Source organism: Somniosus microcephalus, chromosome 5, assembly GCF_052327205.1.
Source record: "Somniosus microcephalus isolate GS21.2 chromosome 5, FLI_Smic_1.0, whole genome shotgun sequence".
In the NCBI taxonomy this organism is placed as follows: Eukaryota; Metazoa; Chordata; class Chondrichthyes; order Squaliformes; family Somniosidae; genus Somniosus; species Somniosus microcephalus.
Window position 1 is genome coordinate 319744152 of NC_140991.1, and position 19833 is coordinate 319763984.

The 19833-nt window shown below is 46.5% G+C and overlaps 1 protein-coding gene across 1 annotated transcript in view; it reads left to right on the forward strand.

The window, feature by feature from the left end:
* The first annotated feature begins 265 nt into the window (after window positions 1-265).
* Window positions 266-19833, forward strand: part of trak1a (trafficking protein, kinesin binding 1a) — a 236496-nt gene continuing 216928 nt past the window's right edge. The window contains exon 1 of the mRNA XM_085989320.1: window positions 266-357. Coding sequence (XP_085845446.1) covers window positions 344-357 — 14 coding nt within the window. The 5' untranslated portion in view covers window positions 266-343. The remainder of the gene's footprint in view (window positions 358-19833) is intronic.

Consider the following 19833-nt stretch of genomic DNA (forward strand, 5'->3'; position numbering starts at 1 on the left):
AATCAATCCATTCGGTGATCTACAAGATTTATGTCACATGGAATCCAGCGAAGAAAATGTGAGGTTTTTAACCAAACCTTTTCGTACCGGTGAGATGTATTCCCTCGCCATTAGGTTTGATAATATTAAGAACATAAGAATTAGGAGCAGGAGTCAGCCATTCGACCCTTCAAGCCTGCTCCGCCATTCAATAAGATCATGGCTGATCTTCTACCTCATCTCCACTTTCCTGCCAGATCGCCGTATCCCCATTATTAACGAGCTGAGATGGTGAGCAGCAAGGCTGCGTGTAGCTGGAGAATGGCAGCACTGATGGCACAGACTTGGATTAGAAACTTCATGTATGAAGAATTGCAGGTGTGAAATCATATAGTGGCATTGCAAATTGTGCTGTGATACTTTGTTCAGTAAGAACCCCCCTTATCAAAATCAAAAGGTAGTGTGTTTGAATCTCAGGCCCCCTCTATCAACAAGAAAACAAGACTTGCATTTCTATAGCGCCTTTCATGACCATCGGACGTCCCAAAACGCTTTACAGCCAATGAAGTACTTTTTGAAGTGTAGTCACTGTTGTAATGTGGGAAATGCTGCAGCCAATTTTACGCACAACAAGCTCCCACAAACAGCGATGTGATAATGACCAGATAATCTGTTTTAATGATGTTGATTGAGGGATAAATATTGGCCCCAGGACACTGGGGAGAACTCCCCTGCTCTTCTTCGAAATAGTGGCCATGGGATCTTTTACGTCCACCTGAGCGAGCAGACGGGGCCTCGGTTTAACGTCTCATCTGAAAGACGGCCCCTCCGACAGTGCAGCACTCCCTCAGCACTGCACTGGAGTGTCAGCCTAGATTTTTGTGCTCAAGTCCCTGGAGCGGAACTTGAACCCACGACCTTCTGACTCGGAGGCGAGGGTGCTGCCCACTGAGCCACGACTGAGAATACTCTGGCTGACTCTCCTTGTTGATGTATATTTTTCCTTCTCTCCTTGCAACTGTTCAGATCTCACAAGGTCCCAGGTTGCTGTCCATTTGCACACTTGAGATACGGAGCTTGCTATGTGAGGAATGATGGCGCAGGCACAGCGCTATTCTGGTTTAGTTTCTCACAGGTAGGCGGCACTTCGGTTTTCAAACAGACCCATTGTCGTAAGATCACTTTGGAACAAATGTCCTTGGTTTCAGTTTTACCACTTCATGATTAATGCAGTGGGGTAATTAATGCTTCTGTTCTCCCATTTCACTTGATGGAGTGGTTGGAAGGGGAGCACATGAAATGCTTTTAGTGCAATTGGAAGCCTTGAAATGAAGCACAAACATCTCTGATTGATCTTGTGCCTTTCTGTTGTTCAAATTGAAGTTAATAAAACATTCTAAATGTGAATATATTATATTGACGGTGTAATCAGCTGTGTGCATGTTGCTATGGTGGCAAAGACAAATCCCCTCCAACATTAGGTCAGAAGTGGGGATGTTTGCTGATGACTGCAGTGTTCAGTGCCATTCACAACTCCTCAGATAATGAAGCAGTGCATGCCCACATGCAACAAGACCTGGACGACATTCAGGCTTGGGCTGATAAGTGGCAGCTAACATTCGTGCCACACAAGTGCCAGGCAATGACTATCTCCCAACAAGCGAGAGTCTAAGCACCGCCCCTTGACATTCTACGGCATTACCATCGCCGAATCCCCCACCATCAACATCCTGGGGGGTCACCATTGACCAGAAACTTAACTGAAGCTGCCACATAAATACTGTGGCAACAAGAGCAGGTCAGAGGCTGGGTATTCTGTGGTGAGTGTTTCACCTCCTGACTCCCCAAAGCCTTTCCACCATCTACAAGGCACAAGTAAGGAGTGTGATGGAATACTCTCCACTTGCCTGGATGAGTGCAGCTCCAACAACACACAAGAAGCTTGACACCATCCAAGACAAAGCAGCTCGCTTATCGACACCCCATCCACCACCTTAAACATTCACTCCCTCCACCACCAGCGCACCGTGGCTGCAGTGTGTACCATCTACAAGATGCACTGCAGCAATTCGCCAAGGCTTCTTCGGCAGCACCTCCCAAACCCGCGACCTCTTCCACCTAGAAGAACAAGGGCAGCAGGCGCATGGGAACACCACCACCTCCAAGTTCCCCTCCAAGTCACACACCATCCTGACTTGGAAATATATCGGCCGTTCCTTCATCGTCGCTGGGTCAAAATCCTGGAACTCCCTCCCTAACAACACTGTGGGAGTTACTTCACTACACGGACTGCAGCGGTTCAAGAAGGTGGCTCACCACCATCTTCTCAAGGACAATTGGGGATGGGCAATAAATGCTGGCCTTGCCAGCGACGCCCACATCCCATAAACAAATTAAAAAAAAAAAAAAATTTATATGATAATTAGGAGCAGGAGTCGACCATTCGGCCCCTCGAGCCTGCTCCGCCATTCAGTAAGATCATGGCTGATCTTCAGCCTCAACTCCACTTTCCCGCCCGATCCCCATATCCCTCGATTCCCCTAGAGTCCAAAAATCTATCGATCTCAGTCTTGAATATACTCAACGACTCAGCAGCCACAGTCCTCCGGGGCAGAGAATTCCAAAGATTCACCACCCTCTGAGTGAAGAAATTCCTCCTCATCTCAGTCCTAAATGGCCGACCCCTTATCCTTAGATTGTGACCCCTAGTTCGAGACACTCCAGCCAGGGGGAAACAGCCTCTCTGCATCTACCCATCAATCTCCCCTCAGAATGTTATGTTTCAATGAGATGCCTTTCAATACAAAGGTAATGTGCCTTGTGCTTTTTGGTGATGACTTTAATCCCAGCTGAGTGTTGATCACATAGCTGAATTTTCCACGATCCCTGCAGTATATCTTGTTATCCTCTTGTGCTTAATGAAGTTTGTCTGTCTCCAATCCTTACGTAGATCACCGATGACCTTTGCCCTCTCTAAATGATGCCTAACCAGGATGAATATGTCCTCTTTCACTGGTTTGCTTCTTTTGTTAAATAAAAGGGATTTTTTTCCCCCTTTACCATGCACATTTCCCATTTTAATTCCTGCTTTATAAAATCGATCTGGGCAAGAGATTTTGTGGGTTTTATTGTGTCGCTTGCACTTTGTGCAGTTTAATCTTTTCGAGCCTCAAGAACAAAATAAACACCTTTTCCTTCATTGACCTGACGACTCTGTGCTAATTAAAATCCGATGGGTTCGAACTCATTCTAAAAATTCATGCTGGTCTTTTGACGTGACTTTTGTAATCGAGCACTATTGTGAAGCTGCCCAGTGTTGGGATCATTGGTGCACTTGAAAGATGTACCTCGGATTCTCGCTCAAAGTTCAGAGAGTGCAATTTTATGCTTCAGGTCTCAAATTGTGAATTCAAAGAATGATTCGCCAGCTTTTCCAGCATTAATAAATTATGTTGACCTAAAATTTCTCCCCTTGTATTTTTTTTTTTAAAGCTGCTAATTTATGCAAGAAATTACGTTTGAGGTGATCTGTCTGCAAGGGCATTATATTTGATGTCATTGCATGATTATATATTTGCCCTTTACTTTCATTATTCACACATCTATTAATGTACTAAAAATCTCGTGTTTGCATACACTTCCTGTCAGTTCTTTTCCATTAGGAATTCCTTTGCCCATGCATAGCCTATGTGAACTTATCACGCTTTAATTACAATCACCCACCCGGCCAGTGCATGCGCTGCTGCCTCACTGTCTGTGGGAGTATGTAAGTACAATGTGATAAGCTTACATACGCAGTTTCCATATTGTTGTTGTTTCGTATGATGGGATGTCTAGTCTGGCTCTCCGTTCGATGGTCGCCCCAGATGCCGAGTGGAGAAATGAGGTGCCTCCCGCAACAGATCTCAGTGGGCAGGTTGATTTGATGTGATGTGTTCCATGGTCTGGGACTCCTGGCCACAGTCGCACTTCGGATTGTCCCTCATCTTCCACTGGTGGAGTCGGTGGCCGCATCGTCCGTGCCCCGTGTGGATTGGGTTGAGCGCTGTCCACTGTCCCCGAGGAAGGCTGAAGCCAGGGACCTCTGCTGTTGGGTCAGTGATGAGGTGTTGGTTCTTTATGTTGCACACATCCCACGATTCCGTCCATCCCACATTACAACAGTGACTAGACTTCAAAAAGTACTTCATTGGCTGTAAAGCGCTTTGGGACGTCCGGTGGTCATGAAAGGTGCTATAGAAATGCAAGTCTGTCTTTTTTGCATTTTTTAGCGGGTCGATACTGGCTGCTGTTTCCCAGAATGGCAGTTTCCCGTATAATTATGAACATAAAAATTTATAATGAAAATATAAGGACAGAATGTATGACTAAAATAGGCACTGATAGTATGTTTGCCCCCTCCCCCCAGTTCAATAACCGTTCCTCCAGCCTCTAACCCCGATTCACATGACAATTACCCTCGGTCTTGACTCCCCATGTACAACACTAAGTGAGATCAACTAGTGTTTTTGTCTAACAATACATATTTTTTTCTTCTTTTGAACCTGGTGACTTGTGTTGGCGGATGCTTCTATGGTAACTGGCAACACCTTTAGTCCTTTGCCCCAATGGCCAGTCTGCATGAGTAATTCCAGCCAGTGAGTGTTGGCAGACCAGTCAACAACAACTTGCATTTACACAGCGCCTTTAACGGAGCGATTATCAGACAAAATTTGACACCGAGCCCCATGAGATGTTGGGGTAGGTGATCAGAAGCTTGGTTGAAGAGGTCGGTTTGATAAACGCCAGCCACGAGCTGCTGGTGAACTTTCTGATGCTGATTGGACCTTGAAACGTGAAGCCAGGGCAATGGGCTCAACCGTTAAAATTCCAGTTTGATTTGTCCTGGCGTCGGTTATGCTGCAGTTGCCGTGGAGCTGAAGTGCTGTGATCCCACCTCATGCAGAGTTCTCCCACCCAAAACAAATCAACAAACTGATGCCAGTTTGGCTGCAAATATACCGGTCGTTGCTACAACAAGGAATTAGTTTCACTGTGGCGCATACTGTATTTTATAACCAATAACCATCGTACACGCTATCCCAACCTTCCCGGGTAAAGCAGAGATTAGTTCCGTCCACTTCTCTTCTCTCTGTCTTCACTAGCGTTTTCTCTTGCCCGCTCCCTTTTCTTACACGAGTGCATAATATCCGTTTTCTGCTAAATCACTGTCCATTTTTTTTGAGAGCCAGGTACAAGGGCATACACAACAGGACCAGTGGATGAAAGTGTTTTTTTTTTTTTTGGTTCAGTGTACAATGCCTCCCTTGAATGCTGGCCTTAATAGTGTAGAATCGTCGCCAGCTTCTGTTGCTGTCGCACCACCTTGCAGGATAACATTTATGATGAGGCAACTCGTCATCGGCAGCTGATGATGGCATTTTAGTCCGAACATGATGTTGGCGGTGCTCGAACAGTGAAATAAGTGGCGGCGAGCCAGAACATTTGGGTGGAGGATGAGAAGTCTCGTTGGGTTGTCTTGCCTTTCCTCTCTTAACTCCTTTTAGTTTTCTTTCTCTCTTTTAATCCATTCTGCTCCTTGACTTTTTCTTAGTTTCTTTTTCATTTGTTATAAGCAGAAGCCTCGGTTCAATGCATCGATTTTTGCACATGTGGAGGTGTTGGAATGGCTTCCATTTAATGAGTAAATCTCTTGCTTTCCTTGTTAGAAGTTTCAGGTCTTGCCGTAGACATCCTCTGGGGTACAGGGTTTGCTCATCACTTCTGCCAGCAAGCTGAATGTCTTGCGTGTAGGGTTGTGTCCACACTACCCAACATCTAACCATATGACAGTGTAACTCAGGGGGTATAACATTACTATACCCTTGGGCTATGAATTGATTATTCGTGTCTTTTGCACATGTGCTTCAATCTTTTGGAAGGTGGACTGGGAAGTGTTAAGTCTGTGTGTTATAATGAGAATTACTACACAGACCACAAGAGTAAATGTTAACAGGTCTTTACTAGTCGAAGGTCAGGGTGGAACTGCCCAATAAATCATTACACAGCACTTATATACCGGTGTGGTCACCACCGGTATTACAGTATACAGCAGCCAAGATAAAGTAGTGCAACCCTTAAAATAGTTCTCTTAAAGGTGGAACGGTTACATACACTACAGGAAGGTGCATGGTAAAATGAGGGCAGATATGAATTGTTAAGTTGCTTTGTTTTGCAGCCAATCATGGAATCGAGCAGCGCAGAAGGAGGCTATTCTTCCCGTCGTACATGAGCCGGCTCTTTGGAAGAGTTGGCCAAATAGTCCCACTCGCCTGCTCTTTCCCCGTAGCTTTGCAAAAGCTTTCTTTCAAGTACTTATCCAATTCCCTTTTGAATGTTACGACTGAATCTGCTCCCACCGTCCTTTTAGGCAGCGCATTCCAGATCACAGCAACTCGCTGCGTAAGAAGAATTCTCCTTATCTTCTCCACATCGTGTCTCTGGCTCTTTTGCTAATTATCTCAAATCTGTGGCCTCTGGTGACCGACCTCCTGCCAGTGAAACCAATTTTTCAGTCGCTCTATTGAAACCCGTCATCAACATTCAGAACAATATCCAACTCGTTCTGCTTAATCAGTGCATCTTGTCTTTGGGTAATAACAGACACGTGATGCACTCTTACCTTGCTGGATTTTAAACAAAATAACTCCTAAAAATACTCCCCTGCCGTCTAACCTTCTTGAGACTTTGCTGGGCCTGACTGGCCTTGCAGCATTCTGTTTTAACAGCTCAATTTCCTCTGTGTCTCTGTCTCTTTTTATTATCCCTCTTTGTTCATAGCCTAAAGGAATCAGAAACTTCCCAAAGCAACGGGTGTGACTGTTTGTTTCTCAGTTGTTGACACAGGTTAACTAATTGTTTTTGTTTACAGTTTGTGGGGAAACAGCATTCAAGCTTAACTCATTCGGTGTCTTTTTTTAAAAACTTGTGTGAATACACTGTATGATTTACAAGCCCAACATTGGCTGTGTCACCCCATGGCTCAGTGGGCAGCACCCTCGCCCGTGAGTCAGAATGTTGAGCACAAAAATCCAGGCTGACACTCCAGCGCCGTGCTGAGGGAGTGCCGCACTGTCGGAGGGGGCAGTACTGAGGGAGCGCCGCACTGTCGGAGGGGCGGTACTGAGGGAGCGCTGCACTGTCGGAGGGGCGGTACTGAGGGGGCGCTGCACTGTCGGAGGGGCAGTACTGAGGGAGCGCCGCACTGTCGGAGGGGCAGTACTGAGGGAGCGCCGCACTGTTGGAGGGGCAGTACTGAGGGAGCGCCGCACTGTCGGAGGGGCAGTACTGAGGGAGCGCCGCACTGTCGGAGGGGCAGTACTGAGGGAGCGCCGCACTGTCGGAGGGACAGTACTGAGGGAGCGCTGCACTGTCGGAGGGGCAGTACTGAGGGAGCGCCGCACTGTCGGAGGGGCAGTACTGAGGGAGTGCTGCACTGTCGGAGGGGCAGTACTGAGGGAGTGCTGCACTGTCGGAGGGGCAGTACTGAGGGAGTGCTGCACTGTCGGAGGGGCAGTACTGAGGGAGTGCCGCACTGTCGGAGGGGCAGTACTGAGGGAGTGCTGCACTGTCGGAGGGGCAGTACTGAGGGAGAGCTGCACTGTCGGAGGGGCAGTACTGAGGGAGCGCCGCACTGTCGGAGGGGCAGTACTGAGGGAGTGCCGCACTGTTGGAGGTGCTGTCTTTCGGATGAGACGTTAAACCGAGGCCCCGTCTGCTCTCTCAGGTGAACGTAAAAGATTCCACGGCACTATTTCGAAGAAGAGGAGTTATCCCTGGTGTCCTGGCCAATAGTTATCCCTCAATCAACATCACTAAAAACAGATTATCTGGTCATTATCACATTGTTGTTTGTGGGAGCTTGCTGTGCGCAATTTGGCTGCTGCGTTTCCCACATTACAACAGTGACTAGTCTTTCTGTCTTTTTGTCTTTCTTTCTTGTTCCTTGTTCCTTCTAAGGGTGCTGGATCATAATGGAAACTCTGTCCACTATACAAGAGGCTACAACTCCAACAATATTATTGTTGGGTGTAATCTTTTTTACTCATTCTCCAGTTTAGTGTCTGATATGTTCTGGGAACACTGAGTCAGATGGGGTGTAATGAGGCTGGAATTGAAGGTGCCACACCCTCAACATATGGCAGTGCTGATACAATCCCCAGTGGTTTTGCAGCTGAATGCTTCCAGAAGCTGTCAGATTTTAACGTCAGCATTCAATATGCCGATTTATTTTTGCACAGTTCTGTGAGTCGATGTTTAAAAGCCATGTACTCTCACAAGATTTGTTACAGACAAGAGTTGAAACTTAAAAAGTAATAATCTTCCTGGGTCTCAACTAACGAAATAACAAGAATTAGGAGCAGGAGTCGGCCATTCGGCCCCTCGAGCCTGCTCCACCATTCAATAAGATCATGGCTGATCTTCGACCTCAACTCCACTTTCCCGCCCAATCCCCATATCCCTTGATTCCCCTAGAGTCCAAAAATCTATCGATCTCAGCCTTGAATATACTCAACGATTCAGCATCCACAGCCCTCTGGGGTCGAGAATTCCAAATATCCACAACCCTCTGAGTGAAGAAATTCCTCCTCATCTCAGTCCTAAATGGCCGGGCCTTTATCCTGAGACTGTGACCCCTGGTTCTAGACTCTCCAGCCAGGGGGGAAACAATCTCTTCACATCTATCCAGTGTTCCCCCAATTTTATTTTTGGCTGCGCGGTTCTTTTAACGGACTGCGCGACCCGTTTAAAAGCGCAAAATGTCCCATTGAAAAGCCAGTGAGCAGCCTGCGCGGGACCTCCAGACCACTGGCCGACTGAGCAGCTTAACCGGAACATTGATCTCATCTGTTGGGAATAAATTCAAGACTTTCCAGAATTTTTTTTTGCGGGCGAGAGGCTTGTGTGCTCTGCATATGTCCTGTATTTTCGAGCTGAAGGCTGCAGGAAAATGTCTAACTGGCTGGGAGTGAGATACCCTGCTCCACTTGTATACTTCTCCTTCAAACTATGTTGAGAGAGTAATTAGCAAAGCATATGGAATCTTGGGCTTCATAAATAGAGGTATTCATTACAAAATGATGGGAAGTTATGCTGATATAAAGTGCTGGTTAGGCCACAACTGGAATATTGCGTCCAGTTCTGGTCACCACACTTTAGGAAGGATGTGAAGGCCCTTGAGCGGGTGCAGAGGAGGTTTACCAGAATGGTTCCGGGGATGGGGGATCTTAGCTACAAGGACAGGTTGGAGAAGCTGGATTTGTTTTCATTAGAGCAAAGGAGGTTGAGGGGTGATTTGATAGAGGTGTACAAGATTATGATGGGTTTGGATAGGCTAGACGGGGAAAGGCTGTTCCCACTAGTTGATGGTACAAGGACTAGGGGACATAGATTTAAGGTTTTGGGCAAGAGATACAGGGGGGACGTGAGGAAAAACTTTTTTACGCAGCGAGTGGTGAGGACCTGGAACTCGCTGCCGACGGAAGTGGTGGAAGCGGAGACACTCAATGTTTTCAAGGGGAGACTGGATAGGCACTGGAGGGAAATAAACTTGCAGGGCTACGGGGATAGAGCGGGGGAATGGGACTGACTGGATTGCTCCACAGAGAGCCGGCACGGACTCGATGGGCCAAATGGCCTCTTTCTGTGCCGTTATGACTCTGTGCACAGCAGCATTCTCCATCAGCGTCTTTAGCTAATGACAACGTACAGAATTTAGGGGCCTGATTCGTTCTGCTTGCAAATTAGTTATTTGAAGAAAGAGAAGCACTGACTGGGAAATAGGGCGGTGCACGAAGAGAAGGGTGAGCTCTTCTGAGGCAAAGCTTTCAATGGTAATGAGAATGCTGAGAGTTTTTAATGTTTTACAGACCATGAGGTTGTCAGCAAGCCAATGTACTTTTCAATTATGTTCCCACTTTAGCTGGGAGAGCTCCTAAGGAAACTGGCAAAATGTTAAGAGGTTAGATCTCAGTAGATTTTACATGCTCATGGTGTGGTATTTGAAAGAAAACAAATCCAAACACAGGTCATCGGATTCCCACGCTGCTTATTTTGTTTCCTTGTACAACATCATTTGTTAAAACACACACCGTGCTGTTGAAGCAGCCGAACCCATGGAACCAATTCCCAGTTGCTCCTGCTGACTCTGCAGACAGGAGGGCTCCTGCAAGGCTGCAGAGAATTCTACAGCATTCGCTGGGAGAACTTAACCAGCGGTGCCGAGGGGCATGAATGTCGCTGAAATGTTCCACCCTGAGCTCACGGTCAGGCCCAGGACAATTACTTTCCCTCCTGCAAGTTTGCTGCTCACGGATCATGATGCTGAAATAAGGGCACATCTCTGTGTTGGGAGTAGACACGATGGGCCGAATGGCCTCCCTCTGTGCTGTACATTTCTATAAGAACATAAGAATTAGGAGCAGGAGTCGGCCATTCGGCCCCTTGAGTCTGCTCCACCATTCAATAAGAACATGGCTGATCTTCTACCGCATCTCCACTTTTCTGCACTATCCCCATATCCATTGATTCTCTTAATATTCAAAAATCTATCGATCTCTGTCTTGAATATACTCAACGACTGAGCCTCCACAGCCCTCTGGGGTAGAGAATTCCAAAGATTCACCGCCCTCTGAGTGAAGAAATTTCTCCTCATCTCAGTCCTAAATGGCCTAAATGAGTCTCCCTACAACATGCTGCAGCATGCCTTGGCGATGGAGAAGGCTGACTGGCTCTTTAGTTGACGGGAGTGACTAACTACTGTTTTGGGAGCAAGAATTGATGACTAGCGAATTGCCGCCATGTCTGTGTAGAAATGAGTAAGGCAATTCTTAAGAATAGCTTGAGTTCTTATCACTAGCAACAGGAGTAAACCGTCTCTGATGATTCTTGAAACGTGTTCCACAGGTCATCACGATCAAAATGTTAGGTGGGCCGCTTGCGAAACAGAAATTCCTTTTGAAATTAAATTTGTACCAATGATGTATTTTTAAAAATTATTACGTCTTGTGATCAAAGTGAGCAATGTTGGTGGCGTCACTATTCGCAACCTTGGTGTCATATTTGACCCTGAAATGAGCTTCCAACCACATCCGCGGCATAACTAATCACCTATTTCCACCTCCGTAACATCGCCCGTCTCCGCCCTTGTCTCAGTTCATCCGCTGCTGAAACCCTCATCCATGCCTTTGTTACCTCTAGACTTGACTATTCCAACCCACTCCTGGCCGGCCTCCCACATTCCACCCTACGTAAACTTGAGGTCATCCAAAACTCGGTTGCCCGTGTCCTAACTCGCACCAAGTCCCGTTCACCCATCACCCCCTGTGCTCACTGACCTACATTGGGTCCCGGTTAAAGCAACGCCTCGATTTCAAAATTCTCATCCTTGTTTTCAAATCCCTCCATGGCCTCGCCCCTCGCTATCTCTGTAATCTCCTCCAGCCCCACAACCCCCAGAGATATCTGCGCTCCTCCAACTCTGCCCTCTTGAGCATCCCTGATTTTAATCGCTCCACCATTGGCGGCCGTGCCTTCAGCTGCCTGGGTCCTAAGCTCTGGAACTCCCTCCCTAAACCTCTGCGCCTCTCTTTTCTCCTTTTAAGGCACTCCTAAAACCTACCTCCTGCCCTAATTTCTCTTTATGTTGCTCGGTGTCAAATTTTGTTTGATAACGCTCCTGTGAAGCGCCTTGGGAGATATTTCATAACTCTCAACAAAAATATATTCCAGTGAGAAAGAAAGATTTTAAGAGAAGGGAGCACCATCCGTGGCTAACTAAGGAAGTAAAGGATGGTATCTAATTGAAAACAAAGGCATACAATGTTGCCAAGATTGTTGGGAGACCAGAGACTTGGGAATTTTTTCAAAACCAGCAAAGGATGACTAAAAAAACAATAAAGAGAGAGATGAATTATGAGAGTAAACTGGCAAGAAACATTAAAACAGACAGTAAGAGCTTCTACAAGTACATAAAAAGGAAGAGAGTAGCTAAAGTAAACATTGGTCCCTTAGAGGATGAGACTGGGGAATTAATAATGGGGAACGGGGAAATGGCAGAGACTCTGAACAAATATTTTGTATCTGTCTTCACGGTAAAAGACACTAACAACATAATCCCAATAATGGATAATCAAGGGGACACAGAGAGTGGGGAACTAAAGACAATCACTATCACTAAGGAAATCGTACTCGGTAAAATAATGGGACTAAACGACAAGTTCCCTGGACCAGATGGCCTGCATCCCAGGGTCTTAAAAGAAGTGGCTGCAGAGATAGTGGATGCATTGGTTGCAATATACCAAAATTCCCTGGACTCTGGAGCGGTCCCAGCGGATTGGAAAACCGCAAATGTAACACCCCTATTTAAGAAAGGAGGGAGACAGAAAGCAGGAAACTATAGACCAGTTAGCCTAACATCTGTCGTGGGGAAAATGCTGGAGTCCTTCATTAAGGAAGCAGTTGCAGGGCATTTGGAAAATCAAAATTCAGTCAAGCAGAGTCAGCATGGTTTTATGAAAGGGAAATCATGTTTAATAAACTTGCTGGAGTTCTTTGAGGAGGTAACGAGCAGGGTGGACAAAGGTGTGCCAGTGGATGTGGTGTACTTTGATTTCCAGGAGGCATTCGATAAGGTGCCACATAAAAGGTTACTGCATAAAAGCAAACAGTAACTAGTGGGGTGCCACAGGGATCAGTGCTGGGGCCTCAACTATTTACAATTATATTAATGAAGGAGTCAAGTTTGCAGATGATACAAAGATGGGTGGGAAAGCAAGTTGTGCAGAGGACTCAAAGAAACTGCAAAGGGATATAGACAGGTTAAGTGAGTGGGTAAACATTTGGCAGATGGAGTATAATGTGGGAAAGTGCGAGGTTATACACTTTGGCAGGAAAAATAAAAAAGCAAACTATTATTTAAATGGAGAGAGATTACAAAATGCTACAGTTCAGAGGGACCTGGGGGTCCTTGTGTATGAAACACAAAAAGTTAGCATGCAGGTACAGCAAGCAATCAAAATGGCAAATGGAATGTTGGCCTTTATTTCAAGGGGGTTGGAGTATAAAAGCAGGGAAGTCCTGCTACAACTGTACAGGGTATTGGTGAGACCACACCTGGAGTACTGCGTACAGTTTTGGTCTCCTTATTTAAGGAAGGATATACTTGCATTGGAGGCAGTTCAGAGATGATTCACTGGGTTAATTCCAGAGATGAGGGGGTTGACTTATGAGGAAAGGTTGAGCAGGTTGGGCCTATACTCATTGGAATTTAGAAGAATGAGAGGTGATCTTATTGAAACATATAAGATACTGAGGGGGCTCGACAGGGTAGATGCAGAGAGGATGTTTCCCCTCGTGGGGAAATCTAGAACTCGGGGGCACAGTTTCAGAATAAAGGGTCGCCCTTTTAGAACTGAGATGAGGAGGAATTTCTTCTGAGGGTCGTAAATCTGTGGAATTCTCTGCCCCAGAGAGCCGTGGAGGCTGGGTCATTAAATACATTTAAGGTGGAGATAGACAGTATTTTGCAAGATAAGGGAGTGAAGGGTTATGGGGAGCGGGCAGGGAAGTGGCTTTGAGCCCAAGATCAGCCATGATCTTATTGAATGGCGGAGCAGGCTCGAGGGGCCAAGTGGCCTAGTCCTGCTCCTAGTTCTTATGTTTCACTACATTAAAGACCCTATATAAATACAAGTTGTTGTTGTTGTTGTTGAAATGGAACTCTTCCTATTTCAGACACCCAGGGGTCGATTTTCCTGGAGCCGTCAGGCGGGGTTTCAGGCGTGTGGCACGGGGGAGGGGGGAAATCCCGAATTCGGGGGTCCCGACACCATCCCGCCCAAAACCCCGCTCCACGCAACTTTCAGAGGCGGCGGGTACCCGCCCCACACTGGGACCCGCCGAAACCAGGCGGGAAGGGATTAGTGCCAATTAACTGCCTGTTAACAGGTAATTAACAGGCAGTTTTTAGCCTAATCTCTTGAGGGGTTTCGTGTGGGTTTCCCGACGGCTCCAAACCACGCCAGGTTAGAGCAGGCGGGCCGTCGGGTTGAAGGAGTTGGAGGGGTCGAGATGTTGGTGTTCAGGTGAGTGATGGGTGCATGAGTGCAAAGGTAAGTGTGTTTGGTGTGTCTAAAGTGTGTAAAGAACTTTTACTTACCTGTACTTACCATAACAGCCTTTCTTCCTGTAGCCGTTGGGAGCCCATCACTCAGCCGGCACTCAAAGCTGAATGGCTGCGATCTGTGAAAAGTGACAGCCTTCAGCTTTGAGTGCCGGTGAGAGTTCTAACTGAATCTGTGCAGAAGGACTCAGGTTAGAACTCAGACTGTCAGTGTTTCACAGCTTCAAACAGCTGTGAAACATTGATATTTCATCTGTCAAGAACTCTTGACAGATGAAATTGCAGTCTGTGACGTCACCTGTTGCCGGGTGGCCCTTAATTGGCCTGCTGAGCCTGCTGGGCGGGCTCAACAAGGTCAATCAAGGGAAAATCGCGCGGATTGGCCGGACGTCGAAGTAGGCGGGTCTAAAACCCGAAAGTTGTAGTCCCGCCTTCTTCCCGACAGCTTCAGGAAAATCGACCCCCCCAGTGTCAGCAGTGAACACTCCTCGCTTATATGTAGCATAGCCAGATGGACAATTAATCTCCCTCACACAAACACAAAAGTAAAATACTGCGGATGCTGGAAATCTGAAATAAAAACAGAAAATGCTGGAAATACTCAGCAGGTCAGGCAGCATCTGTGGAGAGAGAACCAGAGTTAACGTTTCAGGTCGATGACCCTTCGTCGGAACAGTTCTGACGAAGGGTCATTGACTTGAAAAATTAATCTCCCTCGTTGCCTCAGTGCAAACCTTTCAAGAGCAGCCGGCATTGCACTAAAGCAGCATTTCTTTTCTTTTTCATTTCCCACATCAGCCATCCTGTGGTCTCCTGTAGTCTCTGAGTGAGATTGCCAGTCAGAGTGGAATTTGGGAGACTGGCGGCTGTTGGCCTGTGCTCACTAGGAACTCGATTTGGGGAGAGCTAATTCACAAAGGAAGGTTTTGCAGGCCGACAAACAGAGCAAACCTTCATCCCGTCAGTCTGGACTGGATTTCAACCATGATCTCCGAGTGGGAAGACTGGTGTCTCACCCACTGTGCCACGGTTCCCTGAAAGAAGAGCTGTTGCAAGTCATTTTATGAGCATCTGGAATCATTTCTCTGGATTACAAATGAAACTTAAAATTAATCTGGTGCAGGAAATTAATGTGTGTGGTGTACAATTAGCAAACTTGCACATTGGCCCAATCTCTGGGAAAGCTGAAAGGCCTCAAGAATGCAGAATATTGCCAAGTCTGACCAGGGTCAATTGACTTGCCCGCTATTTTAGATAAAAATGAGGTGGATCAGAAGCAGGGTGCTGCAGTGGCACCATCCTGTGGAGCGCTGGGTTCTTGGTGTGCTCACTATTGCCTGCTGGCTGAGTTGCCACATTGCAGGCGGGCCAATGGAGCAAAGCTTTTCACCCAGAGGGTGGTGGGGGGTCTGGAACTCGCTGCCTGAAAGGGTGGGAGAGGCAGAAACCCTCATCGCATTTAAAAAGTACTTGGATATGCACTTGAAGTGCCGGAACCTCCAGGGCTACGGACCAAGAGCTGGAAAGTGGGATTAGGCTGGAGAGCTCTTTGTCGGCCGGCACAGACACGATGGGCCGAATGGCCTCCTTCTGTGCAAGTTTGTTGTGGAGGCCAGTGTTGTCCACAGAGGAGCAATGAAAGGAAGTGTCCTCCATAGGACGTTCTTGTGCAACTTAATGGCTGGTCAGAGCAATAGAGACGGAAGCCTGTGAGCACGGCTTTGGGAGACTCTGAAGAGGAAACTTGCCTGAAGAGAAGATTGGCTCTTATCTTGCAACAGGAAGACACAACCCTGTGCAAACTGGCCTCTTAACTATTGAGTTTCTCTACTCGTCTACTAACTTACGCAAGTACCTTGTCCAGCAATTAATGTGCAATCATTACTGAAATAATCCAGACATTTAAAAAAAAAATCATCAAATTAGAGAATTGTGGGTAGTCGGGAAGTTATTTATAATTCGGTGATCTCATGAAGAATTTAAAGGATTCTCTGTTATGAGCATGGAAATCAAATTAAAATTGGTTTTAATTTTTTTTAGAAAATGCATAAATTATTTGAGAGTTTTTTCTGTCTATAATCTCCTCCAGCCCTACAATCCCCCGAGATCTCTGCGCTCCACCAATTCTGGCCTCTTGCGCATCCCCGACTTTTAATCACTCCACAATTGGCAGCCGTGCCTTCAGCTGCCTCGGCCCTGAGCTCTGGAATTCTCCCCTAAGCCTGCCTCCCTCCTTTTAAGATGCTCTTTAAAACCTTCCTCATTGACCAAGCCTTTAGTCACCAGTCCTAATGCCTCAGTGCTGAGGGAGTGCTGCACTGTCGGAGGTGCCGTCTTTTGGATGAGACGTTAAACTGAGGCCCCGTCTGCTCTCTCAGGTGGATGTAAAAGATCCCACGGCACTATTTTGAAGAAGAGCTGGGGAGTTCTCCCCGGTGTCCTGGGGCCAATATTTATCCCTCAATCAACATCACTAAAACAGATGATCTGGTCATTATCACATTGCTGTTTGTGGGAGCTTGCTGTGCGCAAATTGGCTGCCGCGTTTCCTACATTACAACAGTGACTACACTTCAAAAAAGTACTTCATTGGCTGTGAAGTTCTTTGGGACGTCCTGAGGTAGTGAAAGGCGCTACAGAAATGCAAGTCTTTCTTTATGTGGCTCGGGGTCAGATTTTGTTCGATGAGGCTCCTGTGAAGCACCTTGGGATGTTTTAATACGTTAAAGGTGCTGTAAAAATACAATTGTTGTTCTATGGAGACTGACTGCTCGTGCGCTCTGTTGCTGTTTGACAATACTCACATTGAAGGATCAATAGATTACCTGTGATCCAAGCCAGCTTGTTGAGAAATAATGATGGGCTACAAATGCTGCAGTCTACATAACTTTCCTTCCTTGGGGGATTTTGGAAATTGATGTACAGTGTTGTGAAATCAGCGAGGGCTGTTTAAATGTTGCCCTGAAACCTGCCCGAAGCCATGCAGTTACTGAGGGTGGGAAGCTGTTGTGTGCAGTCCTGGCAGGAATCTTGGAAAAAGTTCACCTGCCCACGCAGCCAGGGAACAGTGGATGATTCATTGTGACGTAAAGGGGAAAAGAAATGTTCAACTTGATGGCGGAGGGGGTTAACGGGGAAAATTGGACGAGTGTTGCGGGTCGTTTTCCGAGTGGCAGGCAGTGACTAGTGGGGTACCGCAAGGATCAGTCCTAGGACCCCAGCTGTTCACAATATATGTTAAGGATCTGGACGAGGGAATTGGATGTAATATCTCCAAATTTGCAGACGACACAAAGCTGGGTGGGAGGGTAAGCTGTGAGGAGGATGTCGGGAAACTCCAGTACGATTTGAACAGATTGGGTGATTGGGCAGAAACATGGCAAATGCACTATAATGTGGATAAATGTGAGGTTATCCACTTTGGTGGCAAAAATAGGAAGGCAGATTATTATTTGAATGGCAATAGATTGGGAGAAGGGGAAGTGCAAAGAGACCTGGGTGTTCTTGTGCACCAGTCGCTGAAGGTAAGCATGCAGGTGCAGCAGGCGGTTAAGAAGGCAAATGGTATGTTGGCCTTCGTAGCAAGAGGGTTCGACTACAGGAACAAGGATGCCTTGCTACAGCTGTACAGGGCCTTGGTGAGATTGCACCTTGAGTATTGTGTGCAGTTTTGGTCACCTTACCTGAGGAAGGACGTTCTTGCCATGGAAGGAGTACAGCGAAGATTCACCAGGCTGATACCTGGGATGGCAGGAATGACGTATGAGGAGAGATTGTGTCGATTGGGCTTATACTCACTGGAGTTTAGAAGATTGAGAGGGGATCTCATCGAAACCTATAAAATTCTGTCAGGCCTGGACAGACTAGATGCAGGAAGGATGTTTCTGATGGCCGGGGAATCCAGAACCAGGGGTCATAGTCTAAGGATAAGGGGTAAGCCATTTAGGACTGAAATGAGGAGGAATTTCTTCACCCAGAGAGTGGTGAACCTGTGGAATTCTCTGCCACAGAGGGCGGTGGAGGCCAGTTCATTAAATATATTCAAAAAGGAGTTGGATATTTTTTTTAAGGCTAAAGGGATCAAGGGATATGGGGAGAAGGCAGGGACAGGGTATTGAATTTGGATGATCGACCATGATCTCATTGAATGGCGGAGCAGGCTTGAAGGGCCGAATGGCCTACTCCTGTGTAATGATATCAGCAAATAGAGATGGTATTTGCCTGTTCGATTATGATGCCTTAGCCGTATGATTGCAGGTATTGATTGCTTGTGCCTGACCAGCAGAGGTCATGTGACCGAGACAAGCAAGGCAGTGGAGTTTAGTTTCAGTTTCGTTCTAGATGCATCACAGCATCGTGTCTCCTGTAAAAGCTGTACAAAAGAGTTGAACAGACTTTAGATTAAAACTCATTCTCTTTCATAAATGTCTCATCATTGAACCCACAAAGAAATCAATACACTCCTGCTCCTATCTTCTATGTTTCTATGACTGTTAATCATGGGAAAATCTTGAAAGCACACTGCAAATTATCCAGCACGGTTATAATCCATTCAAGGAACAGCTCCTCATCTTTCGATTCGGCACTTTACAGCCTTCTGGACTCAACATCGAGTTCAACAATTTCAGACTATAACCTCGGCCCCTATCTTTTTTTCTCTCACACGGCAGCTGTCGATCATTCTGCCAGTGCCATTGACACCTCATCTCGAGCCATCTTTTGTTCTTAACTTGTCCCATTACCATCGCCTTTTGCCTTGCACCACCATCCCATTTGTCATTTAATCTCTCCTGTCTTCCACCCTATCACAGACCTTCCCTTTTGTTCTTTCCCCCCCTCCCCCCTTTCCCTGCCCCTCCCCCTTTCCCTGTTCCTGCACTTGCTCAAAAACCTGTTCCATCTCCAACTTTTTCCAGTTCTGACGAAGGGTCCTCGACCTGAAACGTTAACTCTGTTTCTCTCACCACGGGTGCAGCCTGACCCGCTGAGTGTTTCCAGCAGTTTCTGTTTTTATTTCTTATTCCATTACTCGTTGAGCTGATACTTGGCAACAATTTACTTACTTCTTAAAGGGTTCAACATAGTATTGAAGTGCGGCATATTTTTCCGTTGTACTTTTGCAACTTTAAAACTTTCAAGACCTTGCAGATCTTGCCAACTAAAATGCGGAATTTGAGCAAGGCGAGATAATGTGCATCAAAGGGGAATCCCAGCAAAATTCGCCGGTCGTGCAGTTTAGGTACTCTAGCTGTTAATAGAATTTTCTTTTGGGTGCGCGGCCCATTCACAGTTTCGCGCCTGCGTGAAATTTAATCTTGAGTGAGTGCAACTCCTCATGTATACAGTGGTTACGTAGTCATTCCCTAGTCAGTCAATGTTCACTGATGACACAGGGAATGAGCGTCATCTCCAATATCGCTTTAGGATCGTGTCGCCAAGTTGCCATACGATAGGGTGATTTCAGTGACCTGGATTCTACTGTGTAAGGCATACAGCTCTTTAACTCATCACACACGAGCACAATTTTCAGTATTTATTTATTTTTTAAATTACAGGGTTGCATTCTAAAAATCCTAGGTTGGTGACTCATAGATACATAGAAGATAGGAGCAGGAGTAGGCCATTTGGCCCTTCGAGCCTGCTCCGCCATTCAATGCGATCATGGCTGATCATCCAAATTCAGTACCCTGTCC